Genomic DNA, 18,308 nt, shown 5'->3' with positions numbered 1-18,308 from the left:
GTTATGGAATAGGGTATGGAATAACAATGATATGAAAGATCACTGATAACGCATTGAAAATTCCAGGTCTAGTCTTAAGTTTACTTAATCAGCCATGAGGAAGGCCTATTCGCTTTAGATCTCTGAAATTCATCTAGGTAAATGAATAGTTACCACGAATGTCATTTATGTTGTATTCAAGGGGTCAGAATGTGTTCCTTTCATAGAGTTCCCCTAAACTCATCTCCAAGAAGACCAATAGAATACGAGGATACAGAGTCCAACCAGCATAGACCACTTTTATAATGCAAAATTGGTTTATTTTCTTCTTCCCATCCATTAGTGGTTTCTTTTTTTTTTTCTATCTTTTGATCTTCCATTGAGAATATTTACACATTATATATCAGATAGTTTGGCATACTGTAAGAGCTTCATGCATTCAATGTTCAGAGATTATACATCAGTAATTTGTGGCCCTTTCCCACCACAACTCCCGTCCAGTGCTTAAAGGGAAACTCCAGTGCCAGGAAAACAATCCGTTTTCCTGGCACTGCAGGTTCCCTCTCCCTCCCACCCCCCAATCACCAGTTGCTGAAGGGGTGAAAACCCCTTCAGTTACATACCTGAGGCAGCGACGATGTCCCTCGTCGCTGCCTCCTCCTCCGAGCCGCTCCTCCTACTGACTCCATTGGCCGGTAGGCGAGACTGATCCCGCCCACCGGTCGGGGAGACCTAATGCGCATTTGCGGCAATGCCACGCATGCGCATTAGCGCTCCCCATAGGAAAGCATTGAAAAAGATTTTCAATGCTTTCCTGTGAGGAATTGAGCGACGCTGGAGGCCCTCCCACAGCGTGAGGACGTCCAGCAACGCTCTAGCAAAGAAAATATTTGCTATGAATCAGGAAGTGCCCGCTAGTGGCTGTCTAGTAGACAGCCACTAGAGGTGGAGTTAATCCTGCAAGGTAATTATTGCAGTTTATGAAAAAAGAATAGTGGGAGTTGGCACTCAGACCACTCCAATGGGCAGAAGTGGTCTGGGTGCCTACAGTGTTCCTTTAAAAGTGGCAGAAGGGTGGCTTGGGTCACCTCTGTCCATGTGACAGTTTAATTCAGCACAAACGTTGGAAAAACATTAAAAAAATGCATAACTAGAGAGCTTTTACATTTTTGTTTGAACTAGAAAGGTATTGTCCACACGTCAATAAGCAATACAAAGACACTGCCAAAAGCGAGAGAGCATAACATAATGCCCAAAGAAGCAACATAAATACGTTCCAGCAAACATTAGCAGCAATTTAGAATGCTTACCCCTACTAGGCATCAACAGGCGTTTCTTCATGTTACCTAGCCAAGCATAAATAAGAGGGAGAGAAAGAAAAATACCACATCAACAATCCAACTGGCAACTTTAATGTAAAGTTTAATTAAATAGAAAAATAACAGAAACAATAACATATACGAAGAATATGTAAACATAAAGGGTATGAAATTATATGTACATCAGAAACATTGCTTAGTAATGAAATGAAAATGATGCCCATTGGATTTACACCTTTTGCAGAGAAGTTGTTATGTAGCATTTCAGTGGGAGAGTACACATACACACATAAAGGCCACATAAAACATTCAACATACAAACTTGTGTTCAAAATATTTTACACGAAAATATTAAATATTTGGAACATTTAGTTTATGGTCCTAAAATTGCACGTTAGAATGTACATTGGAGAGCCATTTTCAGCATTCTGATAAAGTGTTTTTAACTAAACTCAAACACTTCTATATATAGTTAAAAATAAGGCTGAGTGCCATACATAAAGCCAGGATAAGTTAAAAAAAAATAAGGTGGGGGACCACACAGCAGAATACAAACAATTTATAATATCTAAAAAAAATATTTAACCATTTATTTTAATGCATCTCACACGTCAGACTAGTAATAGTTAGGATAATGGCTGCAAAAATAACAATTCCGCAACAAGAATTATATGTACATATAACGTAAATAAAAAGAAAAAAAAATATTCAGAAAAAAGATCCACACTTTAAAGTGTCATTGAACAGCTTTTTATATTTTTATTGCACCTGTAAATCTGTATTTTATAGTGGACAATTCACTCATCTGTGTGTTTCAGACATACCAAGAATCCAATAACAATAAAGCTGTTATTTAAAACTTGCCCCTTTTTTTTTTTTTAATGATTTGCTCTGCCACACTGTACCAATCAAACCATGTAAAACACAACAGTCCTTCAGAATTACCTTTCACAAAAGTCATGACCTGATTCAAAATATTACACATCATAAGTAGTTCCTTAGTCAGGAGCCAGGTTTGACAGGAGAATAAAATACTAGCCCCCATCAATTATAAGTTTAAGTCCGACAAATCATAAGTTTGTCCTAATTAGAAAGTTCTCCATTTTCTATCCTCATCCTGTTTAATCTCCTTCACAATTTTTTCCCTTCTACATGCAAGGAAGAGCGGAGTTCTGTTTCCATCCATTGAGCTATGCCGACTGTCTTTGATTGCGGATCTGTTTCTATATATGTCTGCAACACAGTTGAGTGTTAAAATAAAAATCTCCAACAAAATCTAATAATTTAGTCAAAGTACTACAGTATCTATAGTGTCAGTTACATAAAAAAAGCCAACTTAACATATACTTTTATAAATATTCTAACTCTTTAAAATAACTGATCTGCATACTGAGTGCAAATGCTAAACAAAAAATTATAAGGTAAAAAAACAAAAATAGAACTAGCAAGTTGAAAACCCTATAACAAAACATAATTGTGCTACTATACAGTTATACATGACACTAAAGAGAAGTGCCTTTCTATAGAATTGAATAACTTAGCAAATTAATAATATCAAACTTTAAATTTAACAGAATCCCATAATCACACAGAGTTAGATACATACCGTCCATACCATTATGCTGCTCATAGCTGCGTTTCCCTAAAATCGTTGGAGATCCATTGTTTATAACTGGAGAGGATTTGGAAGGGGTCAGGCTGTTGTTGATGCTTGTGGCAACGTTCTTTATTGGTTCAGGCTTGGGAGGACAGGGATGTGCTTCTGAAAGATTAACACACATACCATTAGTAAATCTATATATCTAAATAAAACACACATTTCCATCCTGCAAATTTAACCAACAACAATCCACTGTACCTATGTATTGCAGCACCTCATTAAGAGGTTTTCGAACAATCTGTTTCAGGATCAGTGGATTTTTTGATGCTTCGGGAAGCAGTGTTGCGCCTGCAAGCAAATATAACATTGTTAAAAGCTAGTATAGAATATTAAAGGAATGCACCTTTCACCCAGTCTTAAACACAAACATGGGAAATAGTTTACATGTGTAAACATTTCTACATTTTAATGGGACACCATGATTACTTACACTCTGCTTTGATAGCTGCGGTGTTAATTGGCATATATGGATGTCTTGCTGAATATCGAGGACGGAATATATCACGGCACAGCCGTCTGGCAATTCTTGTCAGCTTTGTGGTGTGCAAGTAGAAGGCTTGACGCGTCTTCATAGCATGTTTCGGACTTCCACTATTTCTCATAGAAAGTCCATGTGGGCTCTGTAGGAGGTGAAACAACAACCGTGGTAAGTAGGCCATGTAAAACAGGTTATTTGCAATGTGTTCTGTTTTTGTTTTTTTCCACTGCCAAAAAACATTTTTGCGGTAGGTTTTCTTTCCTTTCCTTCCATTTCTAAAAAAAACTAAAAGGGAAGTAATCATCTACAGTTTTTAAGTACCATAAACTCTACAATAATCTGTAATGGTTTTAGAGCATGGGGATTTCCTTAAAAAAAAAAAAAAAAAAAAAAGTGCTATTCACCTTGTTTCATCTGAAATTTTACATGGATATAAAAATATGTACCGTATATACTCGAGTATAAGCCGACCTGAATATAAGCCGAGGCCCCTAATTTTACCCCAAAAAACTGGGAAAACTTATTGACTCGAGTATAAGACTAGGGTGGGAAATACTGGTAAATTTCTAAATAAAATTACATCCTAAAAAAAATTATATTAATTGAATATTTATTTACAGTGTGTGTATATAATGAATGCAGTGTGTGTGTGTATATAATGAATGCAGTGTGTGTGTGTATATAATGAATGCAGTGTGTGTGTGTGTATATAATGAATGCAGTGTGTGTGTGTGTGTGTATATAATGAATGCAGTGTGTGTGTGTGTGTATATAATGAATGCAGTGTGTGTGTGTGTGTGTATATAATGAATGCAGTGTGTGTGTGTGTGTGTATATAATGAATGCTGTGTGTGTGTGTGTGTGTATATAATGAATGCAGTGTGTGTGTGTGTGTGTATATAATGAATGCAGTGTGTGTGTGTGTGTGTATATAATGAATGCAGTGTGTGTGTGTGTATATAATGAATGCAGTGTGTGTGTGTGTGTGTGTGTATATAATGAATGCAGTGTGTGTGTGTGTGTGTGTGTATATAATGAATGCAGTGTGTGTGTGTGTGTATATAATGAATGCAGTGTGTGTGTGTATATAATGAATGCAGTGTGTGTGTGTGTATATAATGAATGCAGTGTGTGTGTGTGTGTGTGTGTGTGTATATAATGAATGCAGTGTGTGTGTGTGTGTGTGTGTATATATAATGAATGCAGTGTGTGTGTGTGTGTGTGTGTGTGTGTATATAATGAATGCAGTGTGTGTGTGTGTGTGTGTGTGTATATAATGAATGCAGTGTGTGTGTGTGTGTGTGTATATAATGAATGCAGTGTGTGTGTGTGTGTGTGTATATAATGAATGCAGTGTGTGTGTATATAATGAATGCAGTGTGTGTGTGTATATAATGAATGCAGTGTGTGTGTGTATATAATGAATGCAGTGTGTGTGTGTATATAATGAATGCAGTGTGTGTGTGTGTGTATATAATGAATGCAGTGTGTGTGTGTGTGTGTGTGATGCGTGTGTGATGCAGTGTGTGTGTGTGTGTGTGTGATGCGTGTGTGATGCAGTGTGTGTGTGTGATGCGTGTGTGATGCAGTGTGTGTGTGATGCGTGTGTGATGCAGTGTGTGTGTGATGCAGTGTGTGTGTGATGCAGTGTGTGTGTGTGTGTGTGTGTGTGTGATGCAGTGTGTGTGTGTGTGTGATGCAGTGTGTGTGTGTGATGCAGTGTGTGTGATGCAGTGTGTGTGTGTGTGATGCAGTGTGTGTGTGTGATGCAGTGTGTGTGTGTGTGTGTGTGATGCAGTGTGTGTGTGTGTGTGTGTGTGTGATGCAGTGTGTGTGTGTGTGTGTGTGTGTGATGCAGTGTGTGTGTGTGTGTGTGTGATGCAGTGTGTGTGTGTGTGTGATGCAGTGTGTGTGTGTGTGTGTGTGTGTGTGTGTGTGTGTGTGTGTGTGTGTGTGATGCAGTGTGTGATGCAGTGTGTGTGTGTGTGTGTGTGATGCAGTGTGTGATGCAGTGTGTGTGTGTGTGTGATGCAGTGTGTGCGTGTGTGTGATGCAGTGTGTGCGTGTGTGTGATGCAGTGTGTGCGTGTGTGTGATGCAGTGTGTGCGTGTGTGTGATGCAGTGTGTGCGTGTGTGATGCAGTGTGTGCGTGTGTGATGCAGTGTGTGCGTGTGTGATGCAGTGTGTGCGTGTGTGATGCCGTGCGTGTGTGATGCCGTGCGTGTTTGTGATGCCGTGCGTGTTTGTGATGCAGTGCGTGTTTGTGATGCAGTGCGTGTTTGTGATGCAGTGCGTGTTTGTGATGCAGTGCGTGTTTGTGATGCAGTGCGTGTTTGTGATGCAGTGCGTGTTTGTGATGCAGTGCGTGTTTGTGATGCAGTGCGTGTTTGTGATGCAGTGTGTGTTTGTGATGCAGTGTGTGTTTGTGATGCAGTGTGTGTTTGTGATGCAGTGTGTGTTTGTGATGCAGTGTGTGTTTGTGATGCAGTGTGTGTTTGTGATGCAGTGTGTGTTTGTGAATGTGTTGGTGGGGGGTGGGCATTTTGATTATTGTTATTTTATTAATTATTATTTTAATCATTTTTTAGTTATATTATTATTTATTTTATTATTATTTAAAACAATTTGTTATATTGTTATTTTTTTTAAATTATTATTATTTTTAATATTTTATTATTATTATGTATGTATTTTTTCCATCCACCCTCCCTGCTTGATACATGGCAGGAAGGGGGGCTCTCACTCCCTGGGGGTCCAGTGGCATTGGTAGTTCAGTGGGGGAGGAGAGGGGCTGGCTGAGAGTTTACTTACCTCTCCTGCAGCTCCTGTCAGCTCCCTCCTCCTCCGCGCCGGTCCGTGCAGCTCCTCTGTCAGCTCACACTGTAAGTCTCGCGGCCGCACTATGAACCCACGGCTCTCGCGAGACTTACACTGGGAGCTGACTGATGTGCTGAACGGACCGGCGCGGAGGAGGAGGGAGCTGACTGTGATCCAAAGAAAATAAAGTGTATATACAGTGGCGATATGTTGCTCATGCAGCCTAAATGTGATCTAGGAAAATTTTACAAGGATAGTAACAGGACTGCTAAAACTGTACCATATCAACTCCCTAAAACACTGTAAATTCCACAGGTTACACATGTTGCAGTATAAGGTTTGATATAAAGGTAGCAATCTGCTTTCTGTAGTGTCCTGTGGATAGATTGTGCTCAATATAGGATCGACTTTGTATCAAGCTATAAACTCCGCAAGCCTCATATGTAGCAAACGGATGAAAACTATTTAATAGATTTGATACAAAAGTAGCAAGCTGCTTAGCGGAGTAAATTGTTGATGGACTAAAGTCTATATTGAATTAAACTCATCTTAGACGTAAAAAATAGAAAGTAGTTAAATAAGGAGTCAGTTGCAGGATGGTACTAGATGGACCCTTAGACTAAAATAGGAATGACACAAGCCTATTAGTCTCAGGATAATAAGTATGCATATTTACAAGTCCATATACAAGTAGTTCGTATGGTATAGGTATAAAATGGTATTAGGTGAGGGGGGGGGACGACAAAGAGGGTAGGACAAGTGTGCACCCTGGGACTATCTAAACTTGCCTCTTTAACTGTAATGATAACTCATGCATGGAGGTAAAGCGTGCCTACGTCTCGGAGATAAATCATTCAATGCCTGTGCTAGCTAAACCACCCTCCACTGCTGCTTTGAGGCAGCCCCCCTGATTAATAGAATATAGAGTCTTGTAAGGTATAAGCAGTAGCGGCAGAACTGACTAGATGGTAGAGCACGTATAAAGCTAAAGAGTGAAAGTATACTAGCTACACCAAACCCCCCTGCTGCTTTGAGGCAGCCCCCCTAGTTTAGTCAAAGTTTTTCGGTGAAAAAAAAAACAACACCACCTTTTTCAAGAGCTGAAAAGGGCATCCCTGAATGGTACATTTCAGGAGGTACATAAGTACCGCCTGCAGCGGGGGTAAACCAATCGCATGGATACACATATTTGAGTAGGCAGAGACTACTCCAGTGAGAAGTTGCAAGACAAATTTCAGTGTGCATGCACGATCCTGATGTGAAACTTTTTTTACAACTATTTTCTGTTTAACAACAAATTCTACCACCAAGTGAGAGATACTGCGATGGGGACCGCCTCATACGCTAAACTCCACCTGGCTTGGTGGGAGGATAAGATTAAGTCAGTAGACACTGTGGCACAATACCTACCCAAGATACATCTTTGGCGTTGTTATATAGACGACATCCTAGCTGTGTGGCAGGGTACCCGAGAATAATTCAATGACCGTGTCTCAGTTTTGAATATCAATAGTGAAAATCTCAAATTCACTTCTGAATTTGTGGGTCGTTCCTTCGACTTTCTGGATCCATCTCCATCACGGATGAGGGTTCACTTCAAACTACTCTTTTTTTAAAAAAAAAACTGGGACTCCAATGCCCTACTACAATGGGACAGCTTTCATCCAAAAACCCTTACACACTGAATACCTGTTGGCCAGTACCTAAGAATACGCAGAAACATCTCTGACTTTAAGGCTAAAGCAAAAATACTCAAGAGAGCAGTTTCTTGAAAAAGGATACTCCCCACAGGTGTCTAAAGATCGCTTATCAGAGGGCTTTGGAGGCCGACAGGAGTGATCTATCACATCATACCAGGAGGGAAGACTCCAACAAGACTATCAGAATGATAGCCACCTATGACTCAGGATGACATGAGGTCAACAAATTCATGCATAGAATTTGGCCCATCTTACTTAATAATGTACATCTAAAAGAGGTCCTCGGTCCACATGTGGACATCACAGCACGTAGAGGCCGTAACATGAGATGTATCCTAGTTCCAAGCCAATTCTCACCAAAGCCACACTCCAGTACCTGGTTGGGAATTCCTCCCTGTGGTACACATGGTTGTGGAAGGTGTGTCACCTGCAAGTACATTCTAAGAGGTTCAAAAAAAATTACTGTATCACTAAATGCCTGACACCCTCAGCCTTATGGCATTGTATGCCATTTATACATTTTTTATACAAATTTCCATCTTTACTGTAGAACCTTGACCAAGTCTAGCTCAATGAATTTATTTAAGAATATACTTTGTAAATATTTACCTAGACTGCAGACACACATATATCTGATACCTTGACCATTAACACTTATTCTGGAGTACTTTTAGTCATCGCTATAAACTTTAGTGAGCCATCAGGTCAACTTAGAAACACATTTCTATACACATCTAAGGTAAGACTATATTACTAATCTATATCATGGGCGCATGTGCATTTAGACGATCGTCAGCCTCTTCTCTTGGTACTTGCATACAGTTTCCCCTTGGTTAGGGACACTTTGTAGACTGCCTGACTCTTGAAATTCACATCAGGATCGCGCATACGCACTGAAATTTGTCTTGCGCCTTCCTCACTGGAGTGGTCTCCGCCCACTCAAAGATATATATCCATGCAATTGGTTTACTACCGCTGCAGACGGGATTTACTTACCTTCTTAAAAAGGTATCATTTATATCGTCACTCTATATACACTTTATTTTCTTTGGATCACATTTAGGTTGCACGAGCAACCTTTCTGCTTTGTATGTGTTTTTTTCTTCTACAATAAAGTTTATTACCCAATATTGAATTTTAATTAGAGGTAATTCCTATGGGGCTGGTTTCTCTCCCCGTTGTGGAGTTAATCATCCTCATTAGTTTTTATTATTCATTCTCAAGGGTTAAGCCCTAGTTTACCTATGTAACCTCTCCCAAACTCTTAAGATAGGGCTTGTACCCTATCTTTATGCAGCTTTTTCTTATTACACTATGTATTTGTGTTTTCTAAAACAAAAGCTAAAACACAAAACGAGAAAATTAACCAGATAATAATTTTTTCTTGAAATACCTCAGCAGCAATTACATGTCTTCAAATATAAAATCTATTGAAAAACTGTGCTACTGATTAATATAGATCTTAAGAGGTCTGCTGAAATAAACTTAGAAAAAAATAATAATTAAGTTCTTGCACCATAACTACTACAATACCATGTAGTGACATTGATGTTTAGTGTCAAGTTAACCCCTTAAAGGACCACTATAGTGCCAGGAAAACACACTCGTTTCCTGGCACGATAGTGCCCTGAGGGTGCCCCCACCCTCAGGGACCCCCTCCCGCCGGGTTCTGGGTAGAGGAAAGGGGTTAAAACTTACCTTTCTCCAGCGCCGGGCGGGGAGCTCTTCTCTTCCGATCCTCCTCCTCTCCTCCCATTCGGCTGAATGTGCACGCGTGACAAGAGCTGCGCACGCATTCAGCCGGTCTCATAGGAAAGCATTATGAATGCTTTCCTATGGACGCTTGTGTGCTCTCACTGTGATTTTCACAGTGAGAATCACGCAAGCGCCTCTAGCGGCTGTCAATGAGACAGCCACTAGAGGCTTTGAGGGCTGGATTAACCCATTTATAAACATAGCAGTTTCTCTGAAACTGCTATGTTTATAAAAAAAATGGGTTAACCCTAGCTAGACCTGGCACCCAGACCACTTCATTAAGCTGAAGTGGTCTGGGTGCCTATAGTGGTCCTTTAAGGACACAACTTCTGGAATAAAAGTGAATCATGACGGAATATTTCCGTAATGTTTCCTTAAGGGGTTAAGAGATTTTTTTTTCATTTTTTCATTCTGACATCTGAAAGTTCCTGTACTCCTTGAGTCCTTGCACAAACTGCTTGAGATATTTAAATGTGAAACTTCTCCCATAGAAACAACTCTGCAACTGGAGACTCCCCTGAGCAACCCATGGAAAAGATGTGCCATGATACCTAGTAAACAGCATACAAAGTGCTAGAAAGATCAATACCCAGTCACTAAGATGGTTTGACAACACACAGAGGAAGACACCTTAAGGAGGTTTGAGATGGGCAGTTAGAAAGACACATTCCTGTATTTTTGTGTCCTACCTGCAATGCGAAGATAAGCTATTCCCTCTCTAGCACTGCTGCCAAATAAGAATAAATATATATAGACACATATAGACATAACGCACATAATAAAGATGCATATACATACCAAGTTGTTTCGATTAGGACCTGGCCTCTCACCATCCAATCTTGTTGGCATCTTCAGCCCACCATATTTTTTCCAATAGGCCCAGCACGATGTGCACAACCGACACTGCATGTTTGGTGGTCCCCATGAATACCACTGGAAAGACTGTGTTGCTGTGGCAACAATAATGGCTCTTTAATTCTCAACAAATAAACATCCAGTTTTTTTTTTTTTCTCGGATCTGACTAAGTAAAATTTGTGAAAATCAAAACACATTAATAAGACGTTTTATAGGGGGATCAGAAAGCAACAAACAACAAGACCAGATATTGAGACAGTTACAATTGGGAAAAGCTGGCAAACAATTAGTATTTGTACACAGGCAGCAATTGTGTCAAGGTCATGGATATCACGGGGTATTAATGAGAATGGGGTAGCAACCAGTATTTCACACAGGCAAAGAAGAAAGGGGAGGAGGGGCAAAATGTTTTCTCAAGCAGTTTTGGTACAGTGAGAAATAATTCCTTGTCTTTGTTGTTGTGCTTAAAGGGACACCGTAGGCACTGTATCTGCTTCATCTCATTAAATTAGTTATAGTCCCCTGGTACCATCATTTCTTTCAGCATTAAACAGTTTTTAATGTTTTAATGCTAAACAAGATTCCCCGGCAGTCCATCCCGTCTGTGCTGCTTTGGCTAATAAGGAAGTATTAGCCTGAGCAGCAATGTACAGCTGTGATTGGCCGAGAGTGTCAGCTGACTGTTTTTAGCCTGTAAGAGCTCCAACTGACGGTATGAATGGGTATGACAACAAGGAAGTGTGTAATCTCTGCCTTAGCTACACATACAGAAGGGGCCGGACTGTGGGTGGCCAGGGACTCTTATTTTGTGGCACACTGCACGAACATGGTGCAACACTAAATGGAGGGACAGTGCCAGGGCACTCTAGGCATGATAACCAATTCAAAGAGATGAAATGGCTATAGTGACTACAGTGTCCCTTTAAAATTGTTAAAAGCATTGGAGAGGGTCAATTAAAAAAAAAAATAAACTTGGCTTTATCATGGTTTTTGCCGTGGTTAGGGTGTTTTTTTATAGGCATGTGGAATTTGAGGGTTAGAATGAAGGTCTATTCAATTCAGATTTGGTTCATCATCCTGTTATTGGTTTTGATATATTTACTGTTGACTTGCAAAATATAATCAAAAAGGCATTGGCCATGGACAGGCAGTCTGTGGGGCATAATGGTTGTTAATATGTTATACAATATTGAGGTTTATTGTAGTGTTTAGGGGCAGTGAGGATATTATACGACTGACTGGCTATATTAAGTTGTGAAAGTAAAGTGTTTTAAATGGTTTCATTTTTGTAATTGTGGTTTATATTACAGTTTACATTAAAGTGTATGCCCTTCCTTTGATAAAATGAAACACAACCTTTGCCCAACAAATTTTAAAACTACATTATGTGTGTGTTTATTGAGTGGTCTGTTAAGTTAAGTGAATGTGAGAGATCTACACTGAACAAAATTATAAACGCAACACTTTTGTTTTTGCCCCCATTTTTCATGAGCTAAACTCAAAGATCTAAGACTTTTTCTATGTACACAAAAGGCCTATTTCTCGCAAATATTGTTCACAAATCTGTCTAAATCTGTGTTAGTGAGCACTTCTCCTTTGCCGAGATAATCCATCCACCTCACAGGTGTGGCATATCAAGATGCTGATTAGACGGCATGATAATCAGGTGTGCCTTAAGCTAGTCACAATAAAAGGCCACTCTAAAATGTGCAGTTTTATCACACAAGGCCAAAGATGTCGCAAGTATTGAGGGAGCGTGCAATTGCCATGCTTACTGCGGGAATGTCCACCAAACAGGATGTGGAATGCTCTGCCTTAAGTGGTTTCATCAGAGTCCGTACAGATGTTTAAACAGCCACTAGATGCATACTTGCAAAAACATAATATTCAATTATATAAACTTTCAACTGTAGGGTAATCGCTTCTTGATCCAAGGATAAATCTGACTGCCATTCTGGGGTCAAGATGGATTTTATTTCCTAGTATGTTGCAAAATTGGAAGTGCTTCAAACTTTTTTTTTTTTTTGCCTTTTTTTGGATCAACAGCAAAAAACAAATGTGATGAAGGCAGAACTTGATGGACACGTCTTTTTTCAGCCTAAGTAACTATGTAACTAAACAAATGCAAACAATTACAAATAATACTGTGATCTTTATATTTAAAAAAAAAAAAAACTCACTGTAGCAGCTTTCACAGGCACGTCCTACACCCATGTTGTTTTGGCCTTGTACTGCCGTTCCATTAACTACTGTTGGTTTGAGGTTATTCACATTTATCTGATTTGGATTTGGTTTGTTACTACAATTAAAAAAAAGTCATTAACATTTTAGACAAATTCCTTAACGTTAACACATTCGGGTTATACAAAATACCAACAACCTTTAGGCATAATCTCTTCCTAAAAACATGAATGTTCATCAGTCTTTAAACACAGATAGGATTTATTTCAAACGCTCCCTGAGCAAATAACACCGTAAATCCCATGTAAAATGCTTAAAAAGTACCAATTTTTCTATTCCAAGTGAGAAATAACACATGGTAAATCTGTAGCATGTTTTACTTTTTAATTAAACACAATTATTCCTGCTTTACTACAGAAACATCATTAGGGAGTTTACAATACATCATACAAACTAACAAGAAGCTGGGTAAAAAGATCCTGTTTCATACACACCATTTATTTTACGAACCATCTTAAAATAATAATAATAATTAAAATATTAAAGAGTTACTTTTTCTTTTTTAAACCTAAAATATCCCACTTAAAAGCTGAGCGTCTTACTGTACATTCAACAATGAAAATCCAAAAACACTTACTAGTTAGGTATGTACACTTGTTTTAATTTACTCTCTGCTTCTGCTGCTTTCAATCGCTTCTTTAAAATAGAAAGAGAAAATAAATTACTTGTTTACTTAAAGGTATTGTCAAGCAAAGATCAAATATATTCACGTCCATTAAGGATGTATCTATCCAGAGAAATGAGAAAGCACAATTCAGTTAATGAAATTATCAGGTTAAATGGTTACCCTAGTCCCCATAACCTGTTAGCCTCTATGAATAGTGCCTGGTAATGTGGAAGCACACACTACTTCATAATATCCTCAGAGAGAATGAGACTGCAGGGACATGATTTATATACCAAAATCACTTTAAGCTAAAAAGGTTTCAGTGGTTAACTGATCCCGTAAACCATTTCATAAATGTACAATGATAAATTGTTAATCAAAAACTAAATTAAAATTTAAAATAAAACCTAAATCCTAAAGATAGTATTTCAGACTAGTCTGAGTCAGTTAAAAGACAAAATTAAACGCTTAATGGTTTGTTCAGTACCATGTGGTGGTGATGGTATCCTGAACATGACATTGCAACAAGGGCAAGTATGTTTTTTTGTTTGTTTTTTTAATTAGTGCATTCTGTTGCTTTAACCCCTTAAGGACCGGACTTTTTTTGCGATGTTGTACATTTGCGACCAGGCATCTTTTTGACACTTTTGTGGTGTTTGTGTTTAGCTGTAATTTTCCGCTCTCTCATTTACTGTTCCCATACAAATTATATATTGTTTTTTTCAGGACAAAAGGGGCTTTCTTTACATACCATTATTTATATAATCTCATGTAATTTAATTAAAAAAAAATGAAAAAATATGATGAAAAATTGAAAAAAACACACGTTTTTTTGAATTTTATGTGAAAAATCTTTTGCTCATCTACAAAAGCGAATGAAAAAAACTGCTAAATAGATTCAAAATGTTGTCCTGAGTTCAAAAATACCCAGTGTTTACATGCTTTTTGCTATTTTTTTGCATGTTATAGGGCTATAAGTACAAGTAGGATATTGCGGTTTCAAAACATACATTTTTAAAATGTATCAATAGTGACATCGTAACACTATTATCTGTCATAAATTGCTAAATAACACCCCACATGTACATATTTTTTTAAAAGTAGACAACCCAGGGTATTCAATATGGGGTATGTCCAGACTTTTTTAGTAGCCACTTAGTCGCAAACACTGGCCAAAGTTAGCGTTCATATTTGTTTGTGTGTGAAAAAAGTAAAAAACTAAATTGAACGCTAATTTTGGCCAGTGTTTGTGACTAAGTGGCTACTAAAAAAGACTGGACATACCCCATTTGCAATACCTTGGGTTGTCTTCTTTTGCAAATGGTATGCCATCATGGGGGTAATTCTCATTCCTGGGCTACCATACGCTCTCAAAGGCAACGTAACCAACCTGGCCATTTTCAATGTAAAAATATTTGACCCTGTAACTTTCAAAAACGCTATAAAACCTGTACATGGGGGGTCCTGTTCTACTCAGGAGACTTTGCTGAACACAAATATTAGTGTTTCAAAACTGGAAAATGTATCACAACAATTATATCATCAGTAAAAGTGCTGTTTGTGTGTGAAAAATGCAAAAAAAGTCACTTTCACTGACAATATCATCGCTGTGATATCTTTTACATAGGTATAATATATGTCTATATATCATATATAAACACATATATAATATTTTTTTTTATTAACTTTCACTTTAAATTTTTTTTTGATTTTACAGTTGCAGGGAGACTGCCTGTCAGCACAGACAGTCCCCCTGCAGGCAGAGACTAGGACACCTATTGTGACCATGTGGTCGCCCTGTTGGGCGATCACATGGCCACAGGGGTCCTAAACCGCCATGGGGAGACTGTCTGGGCTGCAGGAAGTCTCCCCACACCGGGAGCACTGCCGATCGCCGCCGGGGGAACGACGGCGATCGGGTAAGTACATTGGACGGTTAGGACGGTTCAGGACCGTCACCGGTCGGCAACGCAAAAATGCCGATGACGGTCCTGAACCGTCCTCCGTCCTTAAGGGGTTAAAAGAAGTTACTGGAGAGAGCGAAGAACAGTTTTGTAATCCATAAAAACATTTATTTTAATTTTCCTTAAACAAAGATACTTAAATTACATATGTAATTCACAAATTTGTGGATAACCAACACCCTCTGCTTCAGGTAGGTATTAAAAAGTGCGTTGTTAAAATAAATAGCGATTGCACCAAGTTACAGCATTGAAAAGGAGGAGAGTAATCATTACATTTTAATCTTTCTTAATGCCAAAGAGGGGTGGACAAAAGTAACCTATCACCCTGAAATAATGGTTATTCTTAGGCATATACGTTCCATTTATTGCACTAGCACTATAATATATATATTTTATTATTTATTTAATTTTTTTAATAGAAACACTTTAACAAAATAACACTAGTTACTCGATCCATAAAAGCTACGTGTTGACACCTACCTGTTGAACATATCTGTCTGTGGTCTTCCACATGTAATAATATTCAATTATACTGGTAAGAGATTTCCAAGGTAACTAGAGGGAAAGAAAATACATTAAGTATTGTAGGTTCTTGGGTCTGAAAAAATGCTCTATTTTGCAAACGACAAATCCAAGAACAGAGCACTTTGGATTTTAAACAGTATGGCAAAAAAATAAAAAAAAAACAAGCAACACAAGTTACCATAATATGGTAAAGATTTATGAAACCTGCTTTTTTATTTCCTGCTTTGACAGAAAAATATGACATTTTTAGTGAATTTAAAACAATGATGCCTATGCAACTCCCTTTTTAAGCAAACACACATTTGTACATTATGGCACTTGTAGTATTGTTTGTTTTTCCCCTTAAGTTATCTTGTTAGTATGTGCCTATGTCAAAGAGGAGCCAACTTGTTAATTTCCGTTTTGTGGGTTTAATATTCAATAAATGTACACAGACATGGGTAGCAGTAGCTTGACATTGAGGCAGGGGCTGTATGAGTATTACACAAAGAAATTATGGCTGGAATGTCCTCAGATCCATTTACGAGGACATCTTAGGTCATCCTAGGCCATCCAACCAAGGGCATGTTTTCTTTTTGTTTTAAGATTCCTTAATACCCAATACAGAAATAAAGCATCCACTATGGCAAGGTATAAAACCAGTTTTTCTACAGCTGTGTACTTTAACCCCTTAAGGACACATGACATGTGTGACATGTCATGATTCCCTTTTATTCCAGAAGTTTGGTCCTTAAGGGGTTAAAATCAAAAAAATATTCCCTGAATACAGAATGTGTTTCTTCCACATGTTAATTCAAAAGTGAAAAAGGTAAAATCATCCTGTGATGATGTGTGATGTGAAGATCTTCTCAAGTCTCTTATATCCACTTTACTAGACCACCATACTTTTGGCAAATTGCTAAAACCACATCCAAAGCCACATCCATTTTTAAATTTTAACTATCCTCCCGACTCCACTACATTTCAATGTCCCTCTAGTCACCCCCAAACGCACCTAGATCCCCCATTTCACTCCCCCCCCTCCCGTTTGTTTCTTGCCCAGATCTACATTCTAGGCACCGCCATCTTAGTGCAGGCAGCTGGAGGCCATGTTCTCTGCCCACTAGTTAGCACTTTGAAATTCCCGTGCATGCCTAGTTGAAAAACTTGGCATTCGCTACGGTCTGATATTCGGGCAGGAATTTTGGCTATTCGTTGATTTGACAGAAAGACAAAGGAACAAATATAAATTGCAAAGAACTAAGAAAGAATTTCAATCCAGTCTTCGTTCGGTCATTTAGTTTATTACAAAGAAGAAGCTACGGGCTCGCGTCTTCCTCCTTGTTATATGTAAAAATAGAAGCGGCCCCTACTTTACTTCATGTGGGGGGGGGGGGGGGAGAGAAGGGTGACTAGGGGCTTGTGGAGCTTTATTCTTACAATTAGCACCCCAAATCCCCAACTGCCCTTTTGACACTGCTAATCACAATTTGGAAAGTTAATAAAGTATTCAACATGCACTCAGAATTACTCCGGGGGCTTAAAATAGCAACATAACCAATGGATTGATTTTTTTATTCAATAAGCCTCTGCTTCAAGTGCAGCAGAAAATTTGGTTCTTAAGTGGAAAACAATAATATATTGGTATATATTTTAATATATTAAATTTCAGTTTTATTTATTTTTTTATTTGTCATGCCTCCAGCACGGAAACAAAAAGTCCCAGGGTCAGCTCATATTTACAAGCGCACTTATGGAGCTTAGATTAGAATTAGCGTAACCCTTGGATTTCATCTGACATTGTTGCACACAGGTTGTTGTACAAAATTAAATTGCTTGCTCATAGATTGAAAGCAAGATTACACCACTTACAAAGTCCTGCTGAATATCTGTAAAGTCTTTGCCATACTTTTCCAAGGCTTCTTCAAAGAAGTTTGCTTCCGAGGCAGACCATTCCTCCATCTCATCTCTGCAGAGAACAGGCCCTCCTTGAGGCACGAGGGAAGAAATGGCTTTGGAAATATCATAAGAATTTTTGTGTAATGTGTCCATTGCATGAAACTGCAAATGCAAGAGAAATTAATATAACTAAGGTAGAATTTATATTTGAAGGAGTATTTTTTTTTTTTTAAAGCAGAACACAAAATTTCCCTACCTCGGGGAGATGCAGCATTTTGGAAACACAGAGCTTGTTTTTTTATTTCAATATTTTACAGTATTTTTTTTTCTAGTGTAGAGGATTGGTTTTGTGAAAACATTTCTGTGGAAAAAAATATTTGTTTGAAGGTTTTAAAAAGACAGTGCCCACGCTTTCCTGCCTCTGGGAGAAACCACAACACCATAGACACCAAGTTTATATTTTTCATGGTTACATTTTATAGTACATCTCTTTGACTGACCACAATCTAGAGACGTGTTGGCGAGTCCA

The 18,308-nt window shown here is 38.4% G+C and overlaps 1 protein-coding gene across 8 annotated transcripts in view; it reads right to left on the bottom strand.

Annotated features, from left to right (window-relative positions):
* The window catches only part of MTA1 (metastasis associated 1), a 170,243-nt gene that overhangs the window by 44,765 nt on the left and 107,170 nt on the right, over positions 1 to 18,308 (bottom strand). For 3 of the 8 annotated variants that reach the window (XM_063439103.1, XM_063439106.1, XM_063439107.1), the window contains 9 exons: positions 17,753 to 17,941; positions 15,857 to 15,931; positions 13,383 to 13,441; positions 12,745 to 12,863; positions 10,507 to 10,658; positions 3,389 to 3,578; positions 3,157 to 3,246; positions 2,905 to 3,060; positions 1,290 to 1,325 (listed from right to left, as the gene is read on the bottom strand). In XM_063439103.1, the coding sequence (XP_063295173.1) occupies positions 1,290 to 1,325; positions 2,905 to 3,060; positions 3,157 to 3,246; positions 3,389 to 3,578; positions 10,507 to 10,658; positions 12,745 to 12,863; positions 13,383 to 13,441; positions 15,857 to 15,931; positions 17,753 to 17,941 (1,066 nt within the window). Of the gene's footprint in view, positions 1 to 1,289; positions 1,326 to 2,069; positions 2,532 to 2,904; positions 3,061 to 3,156; positions 3,247 to 3,388; positions 3,579 to 10,506; positions 10,659 to 12,744; positions 12,864 to 13,382; positions 13,442 to 15,856; positions 15,932 to 17,752; positions 17,942 to 18,308 lie in introns of those variants that run through there. The other 5 variants (XM_063439105.1, XM_063439109.1, XM_063439104.1 and 2 more) reach the window with 4 other exon arrangements.

The sequence above is a fragment of the Pelobates fuscus genome, chromosome 13 (assembly GCF_036172605.1).
Source record: "Pelobates fuscus isolate aPelFus1 chromosome 13, aPelFus1.pri, whole genome shotgun sequence".
Lineage (NCBI taxonomy): Eukaryota > Metazoa > Chordata > Amphibia > Anura > Pelobatidae > Pelobates > Pelobates fuscus.
Note: the sequence above shows the minus strand (reverse complement) of the source record. Positions and strands in the feature narration are given on the sequence as shown.